The sequence below is a fragment of the Rhinatrema bivittatum genome, chromosome 2 (assembly GCF_901001135.1).
Source record: "Rhinatrema bivittatum chromosome 2, aRhiBiv1.1, whole genome shotgun sequence".
Taxonomy (NCBI): Eukaryota; Metazoa; Chordata; class Amphibia; order Gymnophiona; family Rhinatrematidae; genus Rhinatrema; species Rhinatrema bivittatum.
Genome location: NC_042616.1, coordinates 357,954,548 through 357,980,238, shown reverse-complemented (window position 1 = coordinate 357,980,238; position 25,691 = coordinate 357,954,548). Strand labels below are relative to the sequence as shown.

At 42.9% G+C, this 25,691-nt stretch overlaps 1 protein-coding gene across 1 annotated transcript in view; it reads left to right on the top strand.

The window, feature by feature from the left end:
• The window catches only part of TERT (telomerase reverse transcriptase), a 273,000-nt gene that overhangs the window by 185,855 nt on the left and 61,454 nt on the right, over positions 1–25,691 (top strand). The window contains exon 12 of the mRNA XM_029589929.1: positions 17,183–17,309. Within this exon, the coding sequence (XP_029445789.1) occupies positions 17,183–17,309 (127 nt within the window). The remainder of the gene's footprint in view (positions 1–17,182; positions 17,310–25,691) is intronic.

Genomic DNA, 25,691 nt, shown 5'->3' with positions numbered 1-25,691 from the left:
TCTGTCTTTTTTCCATTCTTCTTTTCTTCATGCCTTGACCATAAATTGTGGGTAATTTAGAAGCACCAGGTTGAACCAGAAGAGCATGATGAGAAAGTAGGAGGAAATCTAGACATGTGAAGCCATTCTGTTGTTTCCCAGTTAATTTAATTAAAACTGCTCTCTCTTTTAATAAAGCAAGACCAGTACTGAATCAGTATCAGATTTAGGTTTGTACCTCTCCTAGGCACTGTATGTGATATCACGCACATGCCGCGCCCCCCCCCCCCCAACCATGGTATTTTCCAGTCTAACTCTTTCACCCTTAGTTATCCCCTCTGCTGCCTTCAGGGGGATGGAGGGGCATTTATCTTCTCCTCATGCACCCCCTGTCATTTATACCCTTTGTCACCTCTCTCTACCTTAACCCCCTTCTTCATGTCCTCAAAATTCCACATCTTTTTCTACCCCCAAACATTCACTGCCTTCTCACTTCCCCCAATATTCATCACCTTGCATACCACCCAGGCATACACCCTCTTCTAATCTCATTCCCCTTTCAGTTTTAACCTACTCTTCCTCTCTACCTTGTCTGTCAACAATTGAGTCCTGAGTCCCAGGAGCACAGAAAATTGCAGGCCTGCACTCCAGCCCTGCCTCTCTTGTTCTCAAACAATAGGCAGCACATGGAAGGAAAACAAAATCACAGAACATATAGAAAGTCATGGTTTAATGGAACACAGTCTGGAAAGGAATACAATGAGTGAGGTAATCAGATTTGTAGATGATACAAAATTGTTCAGAGTAGTTAAATCACAAGCGGATTATGATAAATTGCAGGAGGACCGTGCGAGACTATAAGATTGGGCATCCAAATGGCAGAAGAAATTTAATGGGGACAAGTGCAAGGTGTTCTTTATAGGGAAAAATAACCCATGCTATAGTTACACAGTGTTAGGTTCCATATTAGGAGCTTCCACCCAGGAAAAAGATCTAGGCATCATAGTGGATAATTCTTTGAAATCGTCGGCTCAGTGTGCTTCAGCAATCAAAAAAGCAAACAGAATGTTAGGAATTATTAGGAAGGGAATGGTGAATAAAACGGAAATTGTCATAATGTCTCTGTATTGCTCCATGGTGAGGCTGCATCTTGAGTCCTATGTATAATTCTGGTTGCCGCATCTCAAAAAAGATATAGTTGTAATGGAGAAGGTACATAGAAGGGCGATCACAATGATAAAGGGGATGGAACAGCTCCCCTATGAGGAAAGGCTAAAGAGGTTAGGGCTGTTCAGCTTGGAGAAGAGACGGCTGAGAGGGAATATGATAGAGGTCTTTAAAATCATGAGGGGTAAATGTGAATCGGTTATTTACTCTTTTGGATAACAGAAGGACTTGGGAGCATTCCATGAAGTTAGTAAGTAACACATTTAAAACGAATCATAGAAATTTTTTTTTTTCATTCAACGCACACTAAAGAAATCTAATGTGATAATATTAAACCTTCAAAAGGGAGACTATGAGAAAAATGGTTACGAGAAAACTTAAAGTAGCAGCTGCCAAAGTTAAGAGTGTACAGTAGGCATGGACTTGTTTAAAAATTAAATCTTGGAAACCCAGACCAGATGTATTCCACACATTACAAAAGATGGAAAGAAGGCTAAATCACTACCGGCATGGTTAAAAGGCGAGGTGCCGTGGTCGACCCTGGAGAGACCAGCTGGAGCCCTCCAGACTCACGGAGGCCTCCAGCGCCAATTCCCCAAAGCTTCTCGAGCCCAGTGAGTGCTGTACTGGTCCAGTTAGGGCTTTGGAGTGCAGTTGCAGGAGGCATCGCGGGAAGTGGGAGTGAGATTCAAGGCCTGGATGGGACAGGGGAAGGGATGGCAGGACTGCTGACGGCAAACTTAAATCAGGACTTTGTTTCCACTTTGAACGCCTTCAGTGGTGAAGATATCTTTGAATTTGAGCCAGAAGCAGGAAATGCCTTATTCCCCAAACCTGAAGTAGTGACCATGGACGCTCTCTGGGAACTGATGACCAAACTGGGGATGGCAATATATAAGTATTCTCAACGGCAATCAAAGGTTTCCTTAAAAGTTGAAACGTCTACCCAGGAATTCGATGCAAAATAACTAGAACATCTGCAAAAGATTCAGAGACTAGAAGAACAGGAAAGGAAGTCTCAAGATGTTCAAGCAGCTTTGGTGAAGGACCGTATTGCCCTTAATAAAAAACTGAACAGTTGGAAAATAAGGCAAGGAACTTAAACCTTAGGTTTATAAATTTCTTGAAGGTTATGGGCGAACAACCAAGCACAACGCTGAGGAAATACATGGTGGACATTTTAAAGATAGCTCCAGAAAATATTCCTACTCTGAATAAAGTGTATTTCATGCCACATGTGAGGCCTAGAGAAGCAGAAGCTGCTCCAGTGATTGATCTGGCAAATTTAACAACTTTTCTAGAGACTTCCACTACTGAAATAATAGAGAGGTTCACTCTCTTAGTTTCCTTCATTTATTCACAAGATCTTAGCCTTGTAATGAGGAATTATTTTCAAAATATGAGAGCAGAATTTATGGGTAAAAATGTGCAGGTCTTCCCAGGTTTGGCCAAGGCGACTCAGGAAAGGAGGAGAGGGTTCCTGGCAATGAGACAGGAAGCCCGCTCTATTGGGGCGCCGTTTATGCTCAGGTACCCCTGTCTTTGCATTCTAAAGTTAGATAATACTACCTATGTTTTCTTTGTACCTGAACAATTGAAGGTTTTGCTTGAAAATAGAAAGAGATTAATCCCCATTTCCCTAGTCCAAGAAGGTACTACTGTTGAGTCACTAGAAAGAGAATAGTTATTAAAAGCAAAGCTTATTCTTCTTTTGTTTAATTTCTTGATGTGATTATCTCCTCATATCAGGCAGTAAGCCCCCCCTCCTTGCTGAAAGTATTTGGGGTCAAGTTAAATGATATTGTTTTTCTTTATGTGGCATAACTGTGCAAGTTGTAAAAAATGCTGTTTATTTCTTGGTTTCTGTGCAAAGTGATTAAACTTTGTAATTTTGATTAATAAAGAGAAAATTTAAAAAAAAAGGCGAGGTGCAAGAAATTATAGCTAAAAGAATATCTTTCAGAAAATGGAAAAGGAATTCAAATGATGAAAACAGGAAACTCCATAAGCACTGGCAAGTTAGAAGCAAAGCATTTATAAAGGCAAAAAGAGAATTTGAAAAGAAGTTTGCCATGGAAGTAAATTCTAGCCAGATAACTTACTATCCAGCTAAAATTTGGCTGGATAAGTTAGGGGCATTCCAGAAGCATAACCAGGGGGAACTGAGTTATCCGGAGAAGTTATCTGGCTAAATCTGGTTATTTCGTAGATGTGGCCTAAAGTTAGCTGGATAAGCTTATCTGGTTAACTTTAAAATAGCCAGATATATTCAGATGCATGGGCCCACTGCTGATATATATAGGCTAAGTTAGCCAGAAAAACATATCTGGCTAACTTTCTGAGTCACACAGGCTGAATATGGATCTCATGGAAAGGGTGAGGAGTAGCTCTTTATGTCAAAAACAATAGACAAGTAACTGAATTGCATGGGATGTAGGGTAAAGAAGCAGTATGCACTGCCCTAAAAAGAGAAGATGCTGATTCCATTTTTTACTGGTGTGATCTATAGGCTTCATACGTAAAAAAAACTTCACATGTATATCATTTAAATCTTGTAAATATAATAACAAGAGATGTTGATATAAGGAGTAGAAAAGACCTCAGAGCCTCAATACCTGTTCTAAATAGAACAGTATGGTATTTTGAGAGGTTATTCCAATCATTGGTCTTTAAAAACCACCAACCACCTAACTCAATTTTTATTAAAAAATAATTTTTTGTTGCTTTATATATATATTTCTAAAAAAAAAAAATATATATATATATATATATATATATATATATATTTATATATATATATTTTTTTTGTCAAATTACCACTTTCAAGAGATACACAGCATCATGGATGAAATAATACTACATATTATATCCAGATTAATTTAAAACTTCATAACTTCTGAATATGATATTTGAAAAGAGTCATTTATCTGGATCTGGGTATATTTCATGACCCTCTTCTTAACATATGTAACCGATTGTGCATATATGTAACCGGCTGTGTCACTCAGTTGTTTCTGTCAGTGGTTATTTCAACCAATTCAAAAAGCCTCAAATTAGCTTGTACATGCTGGAGCCAGGAAATCGCTTCCTCCAGATAGGAGCCAACATCAGCTAACGTTTCGCCAATGTGGCTGTCTCAAGGCTCAAACTGCATGTTAAACAAACAGATTAGTTGTATTTTGTTACACAATTTTTAAGCGTAAAAGAACTCATTACCTCATTAAACGGCTGCAACATCCTCCTCTTTTTCTTCAGCGATACTCCGCTAATGCAGTTTCAACAGCGAACGATGCTGGCGCATGCACTCTATATTTATATGCCAGATTGACCAATGAAAAAAGAGCTCTGAGATTTGAATGATCTATTGTCTGTAGAAACAACGATCTATCGATGTTAACCAAATTTAAATCATTGTAGTTTGCTTTACAACCTGCCTCTTCTCAAAGTGTGAACTGTCCAAGATGTGGACTGAACATTGGTTAATGTTTTAACAACTTATAGACTTTAGGAGAGTGATGTGATTGCATGTTAATGCTTGTCTGTGAATGACTGTGTGCCGATTGTAAAGATTTTTTTAATCATAAAAATCTATGAAAAAATTATTAATCTCTGCAGATGATCAAAAATTATTGATAATGTCCAAATGTTGAAAATTAAAAGGAAGACCATTCCAAATCTGAATTAAGACCCGAAGGAGTCATGCTTTGTAGTTTGAATATCCAACGGAGTTCCTGCTGCAAAAGTCTCTTGTTCCTGTCACCACCTCTTCTGTTTGTCCTGATCTTCTCAACAACGATACATTGTAACTCATTGAACTTATGATTATGTTCAATAGAATGTTGGCACTAAAGGTGCTTCAGTTCTAACATTCTTTAGGCAGCTTTTATGTTCTGCAAGACGGACACTGAGTGGTCTGATGGTTTTTGCCCACATAAACACGATCACAAGGGCACAACAGGACATATACAACATGATCTGAATTGCAGTTGGTAAATTCCTTCAAAAAATAGTTTTTAGAATCAACAGAGTTTACAAAAAATTTTCCTTGAATCATATTTAAGCAAAAAACACACTGTCCACAGCGAAAATGCCCCTATTGCCCATCAATGTTTGAATAGTGTCACCTTTTTTCTCTGGTAAATAAGATGGACTTACAATGTCTTTGATGTTTTTGGAACGTACATACGATGTACGTATCCTGGAATTTTCAAAACATGGAAGCAATTGTAAAATATTGAAATTAGATCTTAATATTTTAACTAAACCTGGGTTAAGGTTGTGTATCTAGTCACAAAACTTAAACTGTTATCATTAGACTCGGATCTTATTTTCATTAACAGCTGTTCTCTGTTTGCGTAGCGTGCCCTCTTTTATAGCAGTTCTTCAACAATTTATAGGGATAGCCATGTTCCAACAAATCAATGCATTTGCATTGTGAGTGTGTTTTAAATTCATTCAAACTAGTACAGTTCCTTCGGACTCTTAGTATTTGTGAATATGGTAAACTCTCCTTAAGATGAATGGAATGAAAACTGTTGAAATTCAAAAAAGTTTTGCGATCTGTGGGTTTTATATGTAGAGTTGTCTCCAAATTACCCTGTGCAGATTTATAGACTTTTACATCTAAAAATGCAATCTCTGAAAAATTATGACATGGAAAATTGTATTTCTTCTTCACTTGAATTGAGCCACTTTACAAAATTGTTTAATTTGACCACAGTGCTAGACCATAAAACAAATACATTGTAATGCATATTTTCTAGAGGGCAATATACTCAAAAAAGGATGTGGATTGGAGCACCCCTTCTGCGGAATCTACAAAAAGTAGGCAGATGGATTAGGGCCAGTTGGGAAGGAAGATAGCTGCTTGACTGAGATGCTGACTTTGGCTGCTCCTGTCCCTTTGCTTTTCTTTCTATTGTCGCTTAAGGACTCCCAAATGCAAAAGGAAGGTAAGGGTCTACCCCCGAGACCCTTTACCTTGAAGAACAGCAGCTCATACCTCATTCACATCTCCTGCTCCTGGATCGGGACATCTGCTGCTGGCACAGGAGGGTGATGCCGAAGGTCACCTGTCCAGCATTCTATCTTCGAGAGGGCAAGATTCGATTCCAATGTTGATTTCCTCATTCGTTTCTTTGGTGAATTTGGGGGCAGCTATGTCGCCTGCACACTTAGACCACAGCTTTTTTCAACTTCAGTCTTTGAAGTTGAAATGTTCCACATTTCTCTCCTAAGAAGCCAGCAGAGTTAACTTTAGATTCCCTATGGGACCGGATGTCTCATTTTGCCAGGCCCTGGCTCTTCTACTTACAAGTTGGATTCCTTTGTGGAGAAATTAGTCCCCTCGGTGAGGAAGCACGAGGTTAAATTGGGTGACCATGAGAATAAACTCTTTAATTCAGCAAGATTTGACCAACATTACTACTATTCTGGCTCAACTAGTTCAAGAACGAAATACTATTTCTAGAAGGGTTGAGTTTCTAGAAAATTCTTCATGTCATCTGAATCTCTGTTTTCCGAAATTTCCTAAAGTAATGGGTGAACTTCCCATTATGACTTTTTGGAGATATTATATGGTAATCTTGAAAATTTCACAGAAGTTTGTCATCAACTTATAAATTAGCAGAGATGTACCTGAATATAATTAGCCAATTACTAACACAAATGAAGCTTGTTTTAAATGTAGAGAAATCAGTTTTTATCATATTATAAAGAAAAAACATGCTCAGAACAGAGAGTAATTATTTTTAGCAACAATTTAATTTTTAAAATAGCCAATACAACCAGGAACTTAGGACTCTTTATAGATACTGAACTAAACATGAAAGCACATATTACTAAGAAAGTAAAAGAAGGATTTGAAAAATTAATGATGCTAAAGCGGTTAAACCGTTCATATTGAAGGAGAACTTTAGAACGATATTACAAGCTATGTTATTTACTAGCCTGGATTACTGTAACTCCACATTATTAGGTTTACCCAATTCAACATTGCGCCCACTTCAAGTTTTACAAAATACGGTGGCGCGTATTTTGTAAAACACAAGAAAGAGAGATCACATTACCCCAGTGAAAAGAGTTACATTGGTTACCTATTGAGCAGCGAATAATATACAACACATTATGTATTATTCATAAAATTTTATATGGTGAAATGATGGAGTGGTCAAACATAACAATTAGATTGCATGACCCACAACGAGAACTAAGATCAGCAAATAAAGCTCTGTTAATAGTACCTAATATAAAATCAGCACATTTGAGTGAGGTGAGAGATTGCTCCTTGTCAATCGCAGAACCAAGACTATGGAATCAGTTACCACCAGAACTGAGGCTACAGCAAGACAGAAAGAGGTTCAGGAAAGAATTAAAAACATGGTTGTTTTGTCAGGCATACGAGAGTGACACCAAATAAGGAAGCTGAGATCCACGTATTCTAGTCCGATGTGTTATTTTTAATTTGTTTTAGGAGTAATTTAAAGATTTTAATAACTGTATTAAGTTAATTTTAATAATATGACATAAGTTTTTGTATCTTTTTGTAATTATATGATTTTATGTAAACCGTAGCGATGGAATTTTACTGTGCAACGGTATAAAAAAAAACTGTACAAATAAAATCTGTAAATAAGGCTACTTTTTACCTTCTCCTAGTTCTTTTTCTCCTCCTTTAAATGTTACTCAACTTATTGAGTCATCTAGTTATGAGATTATTGATTATGCCACCCTACTTGTTTCTTTTGTTACTGATGTGGAACCTAAGTAACATAATAACTCTATAGTAACGAATCTCACAAATGACAAACAAGAATCACCTCAAAGTCTTCCTGAATCAAAATGCAATGAATTAGCTAAATTTTTTAGTGACAAAAATATTAAACCTAAGAAACAAACTCCCAAAAAACAGCAAACAAGCAATCGTAATGCAAAAAAGAGATGTTAACATATGGTCCTCATTTATAGAAATATCAGAACAAGAAGTTGAATCAATGATAAAAAATATAAACCCTGCTCCACACAAAATCGATACAATACCAACAACTGAGATAAAAAAGATTACCAATGTAGTAACCCCAACACTAACTAATATCATAAACCTATCCCTAACTGAAGGATTAATGCCAGATACACTAAAAGGGGCAATCATTAAACCAATCATCAAAAAGAAAAACAGTGACCCACTAATCCTCATTAACTACCGCCCAGTCTCAAACCTCCCTTTATTAGCTAAATTAATAGAGAAAAACAGTACAGAAACAGCTAGCTGAACACCTAGACAATAATAACATACTGTACCCTTCACAACACGACTTCCGAAAACACTACAGCACTGAGACATTACTTCTCTCACTAACAGACAACATACTAAGAGGTTTTGATAACAGTAAACATTACATCCTTATAATGCTCGACTTATCTGCAGCCTTTGATACAGTAAACCACAAAATACTACTAAAAAGACTTGAAGAAATTGGATTATGTGACAAAACAATAAACTGGTTCAGATCCTACCTAAACAATAGGTTCTTTCAAGTCCAGATAAACACATTATCAGAAAAATTTAAACTTGAAATAGGAGTACCTCAGGGTTCAGCGCTGTCTGCTACCCTCTTTAACATATATATGCTACCCTTATATCATCTGCTGGCAGGGCTAGGGATAATACATTACATTTACGCAGACGACATTCAATGAATTCTACCAATAGATGACACAATTGAAAAAACATTAAGTCTAGCTAGCATGTACCTAGACATAATTAAACAACTACTAAACCAAATGGAACTGGTTATCAACATTGACAAAACTGAATTCCTTCACCTTGAGAGAAAACATACTGAAATCATTCAAACACCGATAACCCTAAGAAATAACCAGAAAATTGAGCTATCTGAAAAAGTAAGGAATCTGGGAGTAATAATGGACCCAGAAATCAACCTGAAGCAACACATATCTATAAAAGTAAGAGAAGGCTACGCAAAACTTATGGTCCTCAGAAGATTGAAACCATTACTCACACCCGCCCACTTCAGAACAGTATTGCAAACACTTATCTTTTCCAGCACTGACTACTGCAATGCACTCTTACTAGGACTCCCAAGCACATCGATAAGACTACTCCAGATACTTCAAAATACTGCAGCCAGAATACTAACGGGGAAAAAAGGGGAGGGACCATATAACTGAAACTCTAGCAGACTTACATTGGTTGCCCATCGAATACAGGATAAAACACAAGGCCTTATGTACCATACACAAACTAATATATGATAAAGAAGCAGACTGGCTAAACACAGCCTTACGAGTACACGTTCCACAAAGAAACCTCCGCTCAGCAAACAAAGCACTACTAACATCCTTCAGTAAAGTCAGCAAAACTAACCCAAGTGAGAGAAAGGCGTTTATCATTGGCTGGGCCCATACTATGGAACACGATGCCCCCTGAACTCAGATGTACAGAGTAATCTCAAAACTTTTAAGAAAAATTTAAAAACATGGCTCTTTAAAAAGCCTTCACTAAAGAGTCTGGAGGGTAGAGAATGAAAGTACAGGGTAATGCAGATGAGAATGGAATTTACTCAATCCTACATTTAAGAAGTAATATCTCAAAGAGATAGTAATTCAATAATATACCTGGACTTGACCAACAATACCTCAAATAATGATTTATTTATGAAATTGTAACTGAACTTTATTGGCACCTGTTAGAATGTACGGTAACCTACATTTACTTAACTTAGTCTATGTGCCTATTTGTAAACCCGTTGGCGATGGTATATAACTTAGCGACGGTATAGAAAAGCTTTAAAATAAATAAATAAATAATCTTAGCTCTAATTTCCATGGGCAGGCCATTCATATTTTTTCTGACCTTTTGAGTATTACTCAGGAGTGGAGAAGAGGTTTTCATCTTTTGAGACAGGAGGCACTGGATATAGGTGCTACATTTATACTTCGTAACCCCTGTAAATGTTGCGTTACTTATCATTCTACTAGTTATATCTTCTTTTCTCCTGAACAGCTCATATTTTTACTGACACAAGGAAGGTTATAACATTTTCTCCAGTTCCCTTGGTGGATCAGTAATAGCCTGCATTTTGTTTAGATAGGAGCATAATTCAATACTATGACTTTTTCTTTATAGTTTACTCAATCTCCTTTTTTCTTTGCTTCCCTCCTTTTTTCGTAATGGTTAACATATCTGCTGATTATATAACTGTTTCTCTGTTATTTCCATTTAAAACTCTGTACAAAGTATTATATATGTGCTTTGATTTATAAAATGCCAATATATAGAAGAAAAAAAAGAGCAGAGAGATAGTGATTTCCTTTAAGGTGCTCTGCTCAAACAAATGGTAATGGAACCCACGAGGGAGGATGTGATCCTCGATCTAGTGCTCACTAATGGGGACAGTGTTTCTGATATTTGGGTAGGGGCTCACCTGAGCACTAGTGATCATCAGACAGTATGGTTCAATATCGCATATAGGATACAAAGGAGTTGCACAAAGACCTGGGTTTTGAATTTAACAAATACAAGTTTTGTCAAAATGGGGATGTACCTGGAAGAAGAAGAAAGACTGGGAGAAAACGGGTGAGGTGGAACAACAGTGGGCCAAATTAAAAGGAGCTATTACAAAGGCAACAAATCTATATGTTAGGAAAGTAATGAAGAGTAAGATGAAAAAGAAACTGATTTGGTTCTCTAAGGAGTTGGCTGAAAAAATTAAGACAAAAAGAACAGCATTCGAGAAGTATAAAGAATCCCAAAAAAAGGATCACAAAGAATATCTGTTAAAACTGAGGGAGATGAAGAAAAAAGAAATTAGGAAAGTAAAAAGTCAAGTGGAAGAAAGGATTGCCAAATAGGTAAAGAGGAGACAAAACGTTTTTCAGATATTAGAGAAAGAATGGAGGCCTAAAGTGGTATAGTGAAATTGAAAAATAAGTTGTACTGTGTGGGAAAAAAGATGAAGAAATAGTGGAAATATTAAACACATACTTCAGTTCAGTGTTCACTTGGGGGTAGATTTTCAAAGGGGTACGCGTGTAGGATACGCGCGTACCCCCGAAAACCTACCCCAAACCTCCCCTGCGTAAGTCCCGGGGCTTGCATGGAGAGGCGTGCCGGGGGGCGTGTCGGTCGTGACACGGTGTTTCAGGGCCGTGTCGCGGGTGACGTGACGTTTCGGGGGCAGCGCTGTGGGCGTGGTTTCGGCCCGGGGGCGTTCCGGGGGCATGGCCGTGCCCTCCGTAACAGCCCCTGGGTGGGGTGATGGCGCACCAGCAGCCCGCTGGCGCGCGCAGATTTACATCTGCCTCCGGCAGGCGTAAATCCGGCGATAAAGGTGGAGGGGGGTGTTTAGATAGGGCCGGGGGGGTGGGTTAGGGAGGGGAAGGTGAGGGGAGGGCGAAACAAAGTTCCCTCCGAGGCCGCTCCGATTTCGGAGCGGCCTCTGGGGGAACGGAGGCAGGCTGCCCAAAATTGGCAGCCTTGCGCGTGCCGATCCCGGATTTTAATGGATACGCGCAGCTATGTGCGTATCTATTGAAATCCTGCGTACTCTTGTTCGCGCTTGCGCTAAATTATAAAATCTACCCCTAAGGAAGACCCTGGAGAAGGACCGTTGTTCGTTGATAAGACCAAAGATGAGATGGAGTAGATGAAACTTTGTTTACAGAAGAGAATGTATGGGAAGAGCTAGGAAAACTGAAAATGGGCAAGGCCATGGGGCAAAAATCCTTGAAAAAACAGTAAACATTCAATTCACCGAATTCCTAGAAAAATATAACATTCTGTCTCTCTCACAATTTGGATTTCGGCAACATTTCAGTACTGTAACCCTACATATTGCATTCTCAGACTCCCTCCTCACTGGACTAGACAAAGGACACGCCTTTATACTAGCCATGCTTGATATATCTGCCACATTCGACACTATAAACCACAATACACTCATCAAGCATCTCAAGGAAATAGGTATATCAGACACCCCCCTCCGTTGATTCGAGTCTTACTTCAAAAATAGACAATATAAAGTCAATTTAAAAAATAAGGAATCCGAACCATATAACCTATCCCATGGAGTACCCCAAGGATCTGCCCTATCATCAACTCTATTTAATATATATATACTTCCCCTCTGTCACCTGCTCTCCAAACTCGGCCTCATGTACTTCATATATGCAGATGATGTACAAATCGTCATGCCCATCACCCACTCCCTTCATAATGCCCTTAAAATCTGGGACACTGCCCTCACAGCCATTAGCTCACTCCTCATGAGCCTTAACCTTGCCATTAATACTGATAAAACTGAAATTATACTTGTATCCCCCCAAAGAAATCACACATCTGATACTTTGCCTACAGTCCGCACCACCTCAATCACCCATGCACAAAGTGTAAAAAATCTTGGAGTCACTATTGACAACCAGCTAAATCTTAAACATATTAACAATACTATAAAAGACGGCTATTTCAAATTATACACTCTAAAGAAGTTAAAACCCCTTCTCTATCAATGTGACTTCTGCACTGTTCTGCAATCCCTTAACCTAACTAACGAGCCGATTCAGTAAACTCCGCGGGAGAGCGGACGAACGCCCGCTCTCCCGGCGCGCACACAGGCCACTCGCCTGTGTGCACGATTCTGTATTTAAATTAGGTGGTGCGGGAGAAACGGGCAAAAGGAGGCGCTAGGGACACTAGCGCGTCCCTAGCGCCTCCTTTTGACCCGGAGCGGCGGCTGTCAGCGTGTTTGACAGCTAACGCTCAATTTTGCTGGCGTTGGTTCTCGAGCCCGCTGACAGCCACGGGCTCGGAAACCGCACGCCGGCAAAATTGAGCATCCGGTTTTCGGCCCGACAGCCGCCGGCCCATTTTAAATTTTTTTTCCTTTTTTCTTTCTTTCTTTTTTTTTTTTTTTTAACTTTTTTTTACTTTTCGGGACCTCTGACTTAATATCACCATGAGCACTTTCCCTGTGCCGGCAGAAACTAGCGCCTACCTTTGGAGTGCCCAAGGAGCGCACTGTTAACCCGCCATTGGACGCGCGTTTTCCCTTACCCCTTATTCAGTAAGGGGCTGAAAACGCTTGTCCAATCCCCCAAACCTAATAGCTCCCGCAACATGCAAATGCATGTTGATTTATTTATTTATTCTTTTTTCCATACCAACATTCATGACCCGTCATATCACATCGGTTTACATCAAACATAGGAGAAGTACATCGAACAGGGGGTGAAAACTTGGTCGGTAACAGAGCATTAACATTTTGCAAAACCATTTAGAGCATAACAATTTTGAACAAAAAACCTGGGGTGGGGAAAAGTAGAGAGAAACAGGGGAGAAGGTGAGAAAGGGCTACTCAGGAACGAAGGAAAAAGCAATATAAAATATAGCAGTATAAGAATCCAACAATATCAACACAATGGGGCGGATTTTAAGAGCCCTGCTCGTGTAAATCCGCCCGGATTTACGCGAGCAGGGCCTTGCGCGCCGGCGCGCCTATTTTCCATAGGCCTGCCGGTGCGCGCAGAGCCCCGGGACTCGCGTAAGTCCCGGGGTTTTTCGAGGGGGCGTGTCGGGGGCAGGGCCGATCGGTGCTGCGTTTTGGGGGCGGGACGCGGCCTTTCGGGGGCGGGCCCGGGGGCGTGGTTTCGGCCCGGGGCAGTCCGGGGGCATGGCCGCGCCCTCCGGAACCGCCCCCGGGTTGCGTCTCGGCGCGCTAGCGGCCCGCTGGCGCTCGGGGATTTACTTCTCCCTCCGGGAGGCGTAAATCCCCCGACAAAGGTTGGGGGGGTTTAAATAAGGCCGGGGGGGTGGGTTAGATAGAGGAAGGGAGGGGAAGGTGAGGGGAGGGCGAAAGCGAGTTCCCTCCGAGGCCGCTCCGATTTCGGAGCGGCCTCGGAGGGAACGGAGGCAGGCTGCGCGGCTTGGCGCACGCCGGCTGCACAAAATCGGCAGCCTTGTGCGCGCCGATCCTGGATTTTAGCAGATACGCGCGGCTCCGTGCGTATCTACTAAAATCCAGCGTACTTTTGTTGGCGCCTGGTGCGCCAACAAAACTACGTGAAGGCGCACTTTTTTAAAATCTACCCCAATAAAAACAATGTAACCAAAATAACAATAAGACGATATTACTTATATCTTAGGAATCTTAAGTATTTAGGGCTGTGGAATCACGGGAAGGGGTAAGAGGAGACCTAGCGGTGAAAGTGAGATGGCAGGGGTACCCTGGGGGGGGGAGGGACATGGACCTAAAAGCGATGGATGGAGGAAGAACGAGGGTAGGCTGGAGGGTTGACAGGGGGGGTAGTGGGGGGGGGGGATGCGGGATAGTGGGATGGACGGAAATTGAGGCTAGCTGTAACACATGTGGGGGAGGGTTCTACAGTTTACAGTTGTACGGTCTATAGTTGTACAGTCATACAGTCATTTTAAGGAACCGCTTGCTTAAAAAGCCAAGTTTTAAGTTTTTTCTTGAAAGTCAGCGGGCATTGTTCTTGGCGTAGATCTGGGGGTAGTGCATTCCATTGTGACAGACCAGCTGTGGAGAAAGCACGTTTCCTTATGGATGCGTGGGAGGACTTGGTGGGTGGAGCTTGAAGGGTATCTTTGTACGCTGCTCTGATCGGTCTGGTGGAAGTGTGTAGATGAAGCAGGATGTCTAGTACAAGGGAGGACTGATTATGGATAGTCTTGTGTATTATGGTGAGGGCTTTGTGAAGGATTCTGAAATTAATGGGTAGCTAGTGCAGATTCCGTAGGATGGGAGTGATGTGTCTTCGGTTAGAGTTGGCTAGTATCCTTGCGGCAGCGTTCTGGAGCATCTGTAATGGTTTAGTGGTGGTAGCAGGGAGGCCTAGTAGGAGGGAGTTGCAGTGGTCGATTTTTGAAAATAAGGTAGCTTGGAGAACCGTGCGGAAGTCGATAGGTGGAGGAGTGATCTAAGCCTTTTCAGAACTTGTAATTTGTAAAAGCATTCTTTAGTTGTATTATTAATGAATTTTTTAAAATTTAAATGGTTGTCCAGTATAACACCCAGGTCTCACTTGGGCCGTAGAGATTGTAGAAGGGGGGGGGTTGATGAGAGGGGGGTTGTTGTCATCCAGCGAGATGAGAAGGAACTCTGGTGTGGCCGTGTTGAGGACTAGGTTGAGGCTGGAGAGGAGGAGGTTGATGGAATGTAGGAGGCTGTTCCAGATGGTGAGGGTTTTGGAGATGGTTTCTGTGATAGGGATGAGAATTTGTACGTCATCGGCGTAGATGAAATGGGTTAACTTTAAATTAGCGAGAAGTTGGCAGAGGGGTAGAAGATAAATGTTGAAGAGGGTAGGGGAGAGGGATGATCCTTGAGGGATTCCAAGCATAGAACTTATGGAGTGAGATTCTTTGTTGCATATTCTAACCTTGTAGTTTCTGTTACTTAGGAAGGACTTGAGCCAACTAAGGGCAGTTCTGAAATGCTGATGTCAGAGAGGCAGTTGATAAGGATTGCGTGATTCACGTTATCAAACACGGCGGAGATGTCAAGCAATGCCAATAGAAACTGTTGTCCTTTGTCTAATCCCATAAGGATGCTGTCCGTGAGAGAGATTAGGAGGGATTCAGTGTTTAGTGCTTTACAGAATCCAAACTGAGTGGGGAAGAGAATCATATGATCATCTAGGTAATCTGATAGTTGGGTGTTGACTAATTTCTCCATGAGTTTAGCGATAAACGGGAGGTTGGCGATGGGACGAACATTGGCAGGGTTGGTGGGGTCCAAATTTGGTTTCTTTAGAAGCGGTTTAAGTGAAGCAAGTTTCAGATTATCAGGAACTGATCCTTGGGAAAGGGAGCAGTTTATAATTTCAGCCAGTGGTTTGGAGATGGTTTTAGGAATTGTAAGCAGTAGCTTTGTGGGGATGGGGTCAGATGGGTGCGCATGCTGTTGAGGATGGATTCAATTTCGAGGGAAGAAATGGGTTCAAATGACTCCAAGCTTACTTTCCGGTTGCTGGATGGATGGATGTTGATGGCCCTATTAGGTATTCCCGCGCGATTCAGAAAACAAAATGTGCAGCCAAGCCGCACATTTTGCTTTCAGAAATTAGTGCCTACCCAAAGGTAGGCGCTAATTTCTTCGGGCTCCGGGAATGTGCACAGAAAAGCAGTAAAAACTGCTTTTCTGTGCACCCTCCGACTTAATATCATGGAGATATTAAGTCAGAAGTCCCGAAACTTTCCAAAAGTAAAAAAAAAAAAAAAATTGAAGTCGGCCCGCGGCTGTCAGGTCGAAAACCGGACCCTCAATTTTGCCGGCGTCCGGTTTCCGAGCTCGTGGCTGTCAGTGGGCTTGAGAACAGAAGCTGGCGAAATTGAGCGTCGGCTGTCAAACCCGCTCACAGCCGCCGCTCTGATCCAAAAGGAGGCGCTAAGGACGCGCTAGTGTCCCTAGCGCCTCCTTTTACATGGTTTTACCACCGGGCCTAATTAACATACTGAATCGCGCGTACAGGAGAGTGGCCTGTGCGCGCGCCAGGAGAGCGGGCGTTCGCCCACGGACTTTACTGAATCGGCCCGCTAGATAGAAAATCAGACACACACCACTGCCAGACAGAAGATGGACACACTGTAGACAGAAACATAGTGAGACGTAGATGCAACATATCCAGACAGACAAACAAAGGCATACACACACCACTTACACAGAGACACAAGCAGACAGACCATATCATACACACAGACTATAAAACACACCAAGACTCGAGAGCATAGTCATTTTTTTCTGGATTGAGCAGCAGGTGGGCTTCAGGATTGTTCTGGTCCCCCAGTTTGCTGGTCCCCCAGTTTGCTCAATCCTGCTTTAGAGAGCTGGTTTTAGTTCCTGTTGGTTGAGGTGCAGTTTTAGCTATAGTATATCTGTACTAGTTTGTGATGCACCACTAAGGATATTGCCTTGGAATTTAAATTTTGCTTTGACATAAATGGTGCATGTAAAGCAGAATCTTATTTAAAAATATTTTTTTGCCTTTTTGTTTGCAGTTATGCTGGAACTTCCATTAGGTCAAGCCTGACCTTCAATTATAGTGCTACAGCAGGAAAGAGCATGAGAGACAAACTGATTGCCATCCTCAAGCTGAAGTGTCACAGTATCTTTCTGGATTTGATGGTAGATTGTTTAAATAAATCAAATATTTAGCTTTCTGCTTAATCTCTTAAATTGCTGTTAAGATGTTCATTTGTATATAAGAACAATAAATAGTCCAAATAAGTATTATATTGCTGTTCTAGAAGCAGCAGAAACTGCACATAATGTTAAAGTATAATGGAATGACTGATAATGATTAGGAGTCTAATTTGTAGGGAACAGCCTGGAATGGAGTTTGGCCACTTTTCAATTTTAAGAGACAGAGCAGGGGTGTTCTGGTCCAGCCTCTCCCCTTCAGGCAGAGGAAAATAAGAGGAAAGAATGCACCTGGAGCAGAAAGAGCAGAGAACAGCCATTCTGCTCCCTAATCTAGCCTCTTCCTTCCTCTTGTTCTCTCTCCCCTCCTCTTCTACAGGGAACAGGAGTGGATGAGGTGATACTGGAGCAGATACTGCAGAGCAAAGAACAGGCACAAAGAGTCTGAACTAGCAGAAGTTTGAAGCTTACAAACAGTACTGCCAGTCATTAAGGCTTCAACCCTGGCCTTAATTATAAGCCCTACAGCTCACAGGCTTCAAAACTTGTGCTAATTTATCCCCTTTTTTGGTTTGATATCCAGGGTTTAATTTCTGACAGAACAACCCAGAAATTTGGGAGATGGTATTATGGAATATATCGTAGCAAGCAGAGGGCTAAACTGTACTACACCATTTTTAGTATTTTAATTACATTTTTAAATTGATCTAGATTTTGTGGTGTTATATTTTTATTATATTGAAGTTTTATGTTGAATTTTCATATATTTGTTTATTGATAAATACAGTATTTTACATTTGAATTATAAATGCTTTGGGGTAGATTTTCAAAGGGTTACCCGCGTAACCCCAAAAACCTGCCCCGGCGCGTGTGAGCCCCAGGATGCGCGTATGTCCTGGGGCTTTGAAAAAGGGGCGGGAAGGGGGCGTGGGCAAGGCGCCGATCCGTGGGCGTGGTGCTGGTCCGGGGGTGGGACCGAGGCCTCCAGCACAGTGGCTGTGCCGGAGGTTCTCGCGCCAGTAGCTGGCCACGTGCGCAAGTTACGCCTGCCTCGGAGCATCCTCGGAGGGAATGGGGAAAGCCATCGGGGCTCCCATAGGGCTCGGCGTGCGCAAGGTGCACAAGTGTGCACCCTCTTGTGTGCGCTGATCCCGGATTTTATAATTTGCGCGCGGCAGGGCGCACATGTTATAAAATCAGGTGTACATTTGTGCGTGCCGGGTAGCGCGCACGATTAAAAATCTGCCCCTTTGATTTTATATTGGAAAAGGTGGTCTGTGACGAAACTAAACACAAAGCAAATGCTTATATCTGCATTTAGAGGACAACTTTCAAGCTCGTTTTCCCTTTGAAAATTGAGTCAGAACAGACCTGTACCTGCTGCTTATGCAGGCAGTTTTCACAACAAAATGCATATAAAAGCCAAACCCACTCAGACTCCCCGCTGGAATGCCTTTGCACTCTACATGTGAAAAAACACATTTACTAGGACTGTTGCACACTTTTACACACAGCTGGTATAGGCAATTTTCAAAAACTACATTTCTGTGTGTAAGAAGCGTAAGAAATTGCCGTACTGGGGCAGATCAAGGGTCCATCAAGCCCAGCATCCTGTTTCCAACAATGGCCAATCCAGGCTACAAGAACATGGCAAGTACCCAAAAACTAAGTCGATCCCATGCTACTGATGCTAGTAATAGCAGTGGCTATTTTCTAAGTCAACTTGATTAATAGCAGGTAATGGATTTCTCCTCCAAGAACTTATCCAAGCCTTTTTTAAACCCAGCTACCTTAACTGCATTAACCACATTCCCTGGCAACAGATTCCAGAGTTCAATTGTGCATTGAGTGAAAAAGGATTTTCTACAAATGGTTTTAAATATGTGCTACATGCTCCCTTCATGGAGTACCCCTAGTTCTTCTATTATGCGAAAGAGTAAATAACCGATTCACATTTACCCGTGATTTACCTCGTGATTTTAAAGACCTCTATCATATCCCCCCTCAACCATCTCTTCTCCAAGCTGAACAGCCCTAATCGCTTTAGTCTTTCCTCATAGGGGAGCTTTATCATTTTGGAAGACCTTCTCTATAATATCTCCATCGCAACTATATCTTCTTTTTTGAAATGCGGTGACCAGAATTGTACACAATATTCAAGGTGTGGTCTTACCATGGAGAGATACAGAGGCATTATGACATTTTCTGTTTTATTCACCATTCCCTTCCTAATAATTCCTAACATTGTTTGCTTTTTTGACTGATGCAGCACACTGAGCCGACGATTTCAAAGTATTATCCACTGTAACGCCTAGATCTCTTTTCTGGGTGATAGCTCCTAATATGGGACCTAACATTGCATACCTACAGCATGGGCTATTTTTCCTTATAAGCATCACCTTGCACTTATCCACATTAAATTTCACTTGCCTTTTGGATACCCAATTGTCTAGTCTCACAAGGTCCTCCTGCAATTTCTCACAATCTGCTTGTGATTTAACTACACTGAGTAATTTATCATCTGCAAATTTGAATTCCTCACTTGTATTCCTTTCCAGATCATTTATAAATATATTGAAAAGCACTGTTCCTAGTACAGATCCTTGAGGCACTCCACTGTTTACCCTTTTCCACTGAGAAAATTGTCCATTTAATCCTACTCTGTTTCCTGTCTTTTAACCAGTTTGTAATCCACAAAAGGACACCGCCACCTATCCCATGACCTTTTACTTTTCTTAGAAGACCCTCATGTGGAACTTTGTCATATGCCTTCTGAAAATCTACTGGTTCACCTTTATCTACATGTTTATTAACCCCTATGAAAATTGAAGTAGATTTGTGAGGCAAGACTTGCTTTTGGTAAAGCCATGCTGACTTTGTTCCATTAAAACTGTGATTCTGATCTTTAAAACACTTTCCACTATTTTTCCTGGCACTGAAGTCAGGCTAACTGGTCTGTAGTTTCCCGGATCGCCCCTGGAGCCCTTTTTAAATATTGGGGTTACATTAGCCACCCTCCAGTCTTCAGGTGCAATGGATGATTTTAATGATAAGTTACAAATTTTTTAACTAATATATCTGAAATTTCATTTTTGAGTTCCTTCATATTCCTGGGGTGTATACCATCTAGTCCAGGTGATTTACTACTCTTCAGTTTGTTAATCAGGCCTACCACATCTTCTAGGTTTACCATGATGTGGTTCAGTTCATCTGAATCATTACCCATGAAAACCTTCTCCAGAACAGGTATCTCCCTAACATCCTCTTCAGTAAATGCTGAAGCAAAAAAATCAATTACTCTTTCTGTGATGGCCTTATCTTCTCTATGTGCCCCTTTAACCCCTCAATCATCTAACGGTCCAACTGACTCCCTTGCAAGCTTTCTGCTTTGGATATATTTAAACATTTTTGCTATGAGTTTTTGCCTCTACGGCCAACTTCATTTCAAATTTTCTTAGCCTTTTTTATCAATGTCTTACATTTAACTTGCCAATGCTTATGCTTTATCCTATTCTCTTTTGTTGGATCCTTCTTCCAATTTTTGAATTAAGATCTTTTGGCTAAAATAGCTTCTTTCACCACCCCTTTTAACCATGCCGGTAATCGTTTTGCCTTCTTTCCACCTTTCTTAATGTGTGGAATACATCTGGACTGTGCTTCTAGAATGGTATTTTTTAGCAATGTCTATGCCTCTTTCACACTTTTTACCTTTGTAGCTGCTCCTTTCAGTTTTATTCTACCTATTTTTCTCATTTTCTCAGTTTCCCTTTTGAAAGTTTAGCGCTAGAGCCGTGGATTTACTTCTCCCCCTTCCAGTCATTAATTCAAATTTGATCATTTTATGATCACTATTGCGAAGCGGCCCCACCACCGTTACCAAATCCTGTGCTCCACTGAGCATTAGATCTAAAATGGCTCCCTCTCTCATTTGTTCCAGAACCAATTGCTTCTTAAAACTGTCATTTATTCCATCCAGGAATTTTCTCTCTCTTGCATGTCCCGATGTTACATTTACCCAGTCACTATTGGGGTATTTGGAATCTCCCATTATTATTGCACACCAATTTGGTTAACTTCCCTAATTTCTCTTAGTATTTCCCTGTCCGCCTCACCATCTTAGTCAGGAGGACGATAGTATACTCCTATCACTATACATTTCCCCAACACACAAGGGATTTCTACCTATAAAGATTCATTTGTGCATTTAGTCTCATGCAGGATCTTTTTCCTGTTAAACTCTATGCCATGCCGGACATAAAGCGCCATCCCACCTCCCAGATGCTCCTCTGTCATTGCAATATAATTTGTACCCCAGTATAGAACTGTCCCATTGGTTATCTTTTTTTCACCATGTCTTTGAGATGCCAATTAAGTCAATGTCATCATTCACTGCCATACATTCTAATTCTCCCATCTTACTTCTTAGACTTCTGGCATTAGCATACTAACATTTCAAGATGTGTTTTTTGTTTGTATTTTCATTCTGCTTTTTAATTGATAGGGTTAAATTGGAATCTTTTAGCTCAGGTGAGTTTTTAATTACAGGCACTTGGACTATTTTTCTTATTATTGGAACCTCACTTTGAAGATACCTCACTTTGAAGATACCTCTCTCCGAACCATGCACTGCTAAGCGACTGTCCGCTTTCCCCTTTGTTCTAGTTTAAAAGCTGCTCTATCTCCTTTTTAAAGGTTCGCACCAGCAGCCTGGTTCCACCCTGGTTAAGGTGGAGCCCATCACTTCGGAAGAGACTCCCCCTTCCCCAAAAAGATCCCCAGTTCCTTACAAAACTGAACCCCTCTTCCTTGCACCATCGTCTCATCCATGCATTGAGATTCTGCAGCTCTGCCTGCCTCTGGGGACTTTCACGTGCGACAGGGAGCATTTCAGAGAATGCTACCCTGGAGGTTCTGGATTTCAGCTTTCTACATAAGAGCCTAAATTTGGCTTCCAGAACCCCCTTACCAAATTGTCCTATGTTGTTGGTGCCCACATGTACCATGACTGCCGGCTCCTCCCCAGCACTGTCTAAAATCCTATCTAGGTGACGTGAGATCCACCACCTTCGCACAGGTAGGCTTGTTACCAGGCAATCCTCACGCCCACCAGCCACCCAGCTGTCTACATTCCTAGTATTCAAATCACCATCTATGATGGCCGACCTAACCCTTCCCTCCTGGTCAGTATCCCTGGGAGACACATCCTCAGTGCGAGAGAACAGTGCACTACCTGAAGAGCAGGTCCTTGCTACAGGATCCTTTCCTGCTGCACCAGGTTGATACTCTCCGATCATGAGACCTTCTTCCTCCAAGGCAGCACCAGGGTTGCCAGTCTGAAGTTGGGACTTGGCTACTATGTCCCTGAAAGTCTCATCTATATACCTCTCTGTCTGCCTTAGCTTCTCCAGGTCTGCCACTCTAGCCTCCAGAGATCGGACTCATTCTCTGAGAGACAGGAGCTCTTTGCCTCGAATGCACACGTCCAATGTCTCACGGTGTGTAAAAAATCATATATGTGACACTCAATGCAAAAGACTGGGAGGCCCCCGTCTTGCTGCTGGACTGCTGCTTTCATCTCAAATTTGTTCAGTTCCTAGTTAAGTTTTAGGTTGCTGTGGGAGTAGGAATGCATCTAATTAGAGAACTTTAAATGTATTACTGTATTCACTATATATCTGGTAGTGGCCTACAAGGGAATGATCAAATTCTCAATAAGGTGTGGGGAATTTGTGAAGTGAAGTTAAAAGGCTGATTTTTTTTTTATTGTGAAAGTGGCACCTGCCTATAAATTAAAAGATGAGCTAGGGGTGGGTGGGAGAGGGGTGGGAGGGTTGGCAAATATAAACACACTAATTTCTGTTTCCTAGCGTGTAGCAGATGGACTCAGAACAAGTGGGTATAGTGTGCTCGTGCTAGCAGTTGGAGACGGATCTGACGTCAGCACGGGTACATATACCCCCACAGGAAGTGAAGCAACTCAGTAATTTTCATCTCCAAAGCAGTTTGGAGCTCCTGCACGCTCGCTGAGCATGTTTTCCAATTCTACTTTCTACTTTCGACTTTCTAAAATTTCTAAGAAGATACCAGAAGACGAGCCCCGCACTCCTGCGGTGATACCCTCGGGTCCCTCCCCCAGTTGAGTTTCCTGAGGTGATTTCCGCAATCCCTCGGAGGTCTATGCCTCGGTCCGGTGGCCGAATTGCGGCAGGGATCTAGCCCCCGAGCGAGAAGGGCTCGGGCGCGGCTGAGAGGCGCCTCGGTCCCGGTGAGGACTTAGCCCTGAGCGAGATGAGTTTGGCGGCTTAGAGGCAGCGGGTGCACTTCCTCGAGCGCGGCGGTGAAGGTATTTCCCCTCTCCCCCCGCAGCCGGAGACCGCCCGGGTTACAGCCGGGAAGTGCCGAAGATTAGGTAAGGCGTACATCTCTTACTTTTGGTCTCCGAGGTGCGAGGATCGGCGGCATTGCCGGTATGTGACACGCCGTGGAGGTTGCCATTTTGTCTGCCTTGTTCAGGTATTGAGCGCCCACAGATAGGCGCCTGTGGATAGGCACACAACGCAGCATATACATTACTAAGCGTTTGTTACTGAGCGCATATTGTCTATTATTGAGCGCATATTGTATATTCTTGAGCGCATAGTGCTGAACACATATTCTTGAGCGCATATTGTATATTTCAGCGCATATTGTATATTATTGAGCGCATATTATTGGCAGCGTATCATATAAGCCAGCGCCCTGCATTCGCAAGACGCGATGGAACACTTGAACGCCCCGGCGTTTCCAGAGGCTCATGCGGATCGCAACCTCCTGATTCCAGAGGCTCATGCGGATCGCAACCTCCTGATTCCGGCGTGAAAGCTCTTGGCCTGTGCTCAGTGCGCCAGCTTAGAGTCACGCAGAGCGAGGAGCCAGACTCCCTTTCTGCCCAATGTGAGGAGGCCGTGGGAGCCTCGGGCCAGGACCAGTCTCAACCAAGGTTTACCGACAGTTCCCCAGGGGCCACCCCGGATTTAGCGGGGCGTCCTGAACAGCCAGGAATTCCGGGGGACCTGGTACCCCGACGGCTAGAGACCGCTTCCATTTCCTGGGTGGACTTATTTAAGGGGATTCACGCCTTTGTACAGATGCAGTCGGCTTCCCGTCCAGGCCCTGCTGCCCCTGCCCCTGGACCCTCTCGCCCTTACCGCGGGCACCCGCCTCCGGCCAGTCCGGCTCATGCGGATCCTGATGTCTCAGAGGACGAGTCCAGACCCCCCGAGGAGGGGGAACTTCCCTCGGGGATAGAGCCATATCGAACTATGAGGAGGTTCTTTCCCAAGGAAGATCTCTCCGACCTGGTTTCTCAGTGCCTGACTGAGTTGGCTATTCCAGGCCCCAGTACCAGGGAGGCATCTACGCAGAACCCCCTGCTGGAGGGTCTTCGTCCGACAGCCCGCCATTTTCCCTTCCTGCAAGCGGCACAACAGCTGATCGATTTGGAATGGAATGCGCCGGAGGCTTCATTCAAAGGGGGTCGGGCCCTGTCTGGCATGTACCCCCTGGACCCGGCAATCAGGGATATGCTGGCGTGCCCTAAGGTGGACGTCATGGTTAGCGCTGTGGTCAAGCGCACTACCATTCCAGTGGAGGGGGGGGGGCGGCCCTCAAGGAGGCTCATGACCGACGCCTGGACGCCATCCTGAAACAAACCTTTGAGGTGGCAGCTCTGTCTCTGTGGATCGCAACCTGCTGCACAGTGGTGACGCGTTCCTGTTTGTCACAGGTCAGAAGCAATGCCCCAGCAGCGGACATGGAGTCAGCTCTCTCGTTCCTCACGGATGCCGCCTCCGACCTAGTCCGTACGACAGCCAAGGGGGTATCATCCTCAGTAGCAGCCAGGAGGCAGCTCTGGATACGGAACTGGTCAGCCGATGCTCCTTCTAAGACACGTCTCACTAGAATGACGTTCAAGGGTTCTCTTCTGTTCGGCAGTGACCTAGATAAACTGGCCAGCACATGGGGCGCTTCTCCAGTACCTCGACTGCCGGAAGATAGGTTCAAGAGGAACCAGCGCACCTTTCCGAGGCCCTCCAGAGGTAGAAGTTCCCAACGCTTCACTCCCTATAGGAGTCACTACCAGGCACCTCGTCCTCAGGCCAGGAACCAGTCCTTTCGGACCAAGCAGCACAAGAGGGGGGCTGGCTCGGGTTCAGGTCCCGGCCGCACCTCACAATGAGAATCCGCCGATCCATCTGGGGGACGAGGCCATACGGGGCAGGTTAACCCTCTTCTACCCCAAATGGGTCGAGATTACGTCGGACCAGTGGGTCTTCGCTATCATCCGAAAGGGGTATTATCTGGACTTCCATCACATCCCTCCGGACA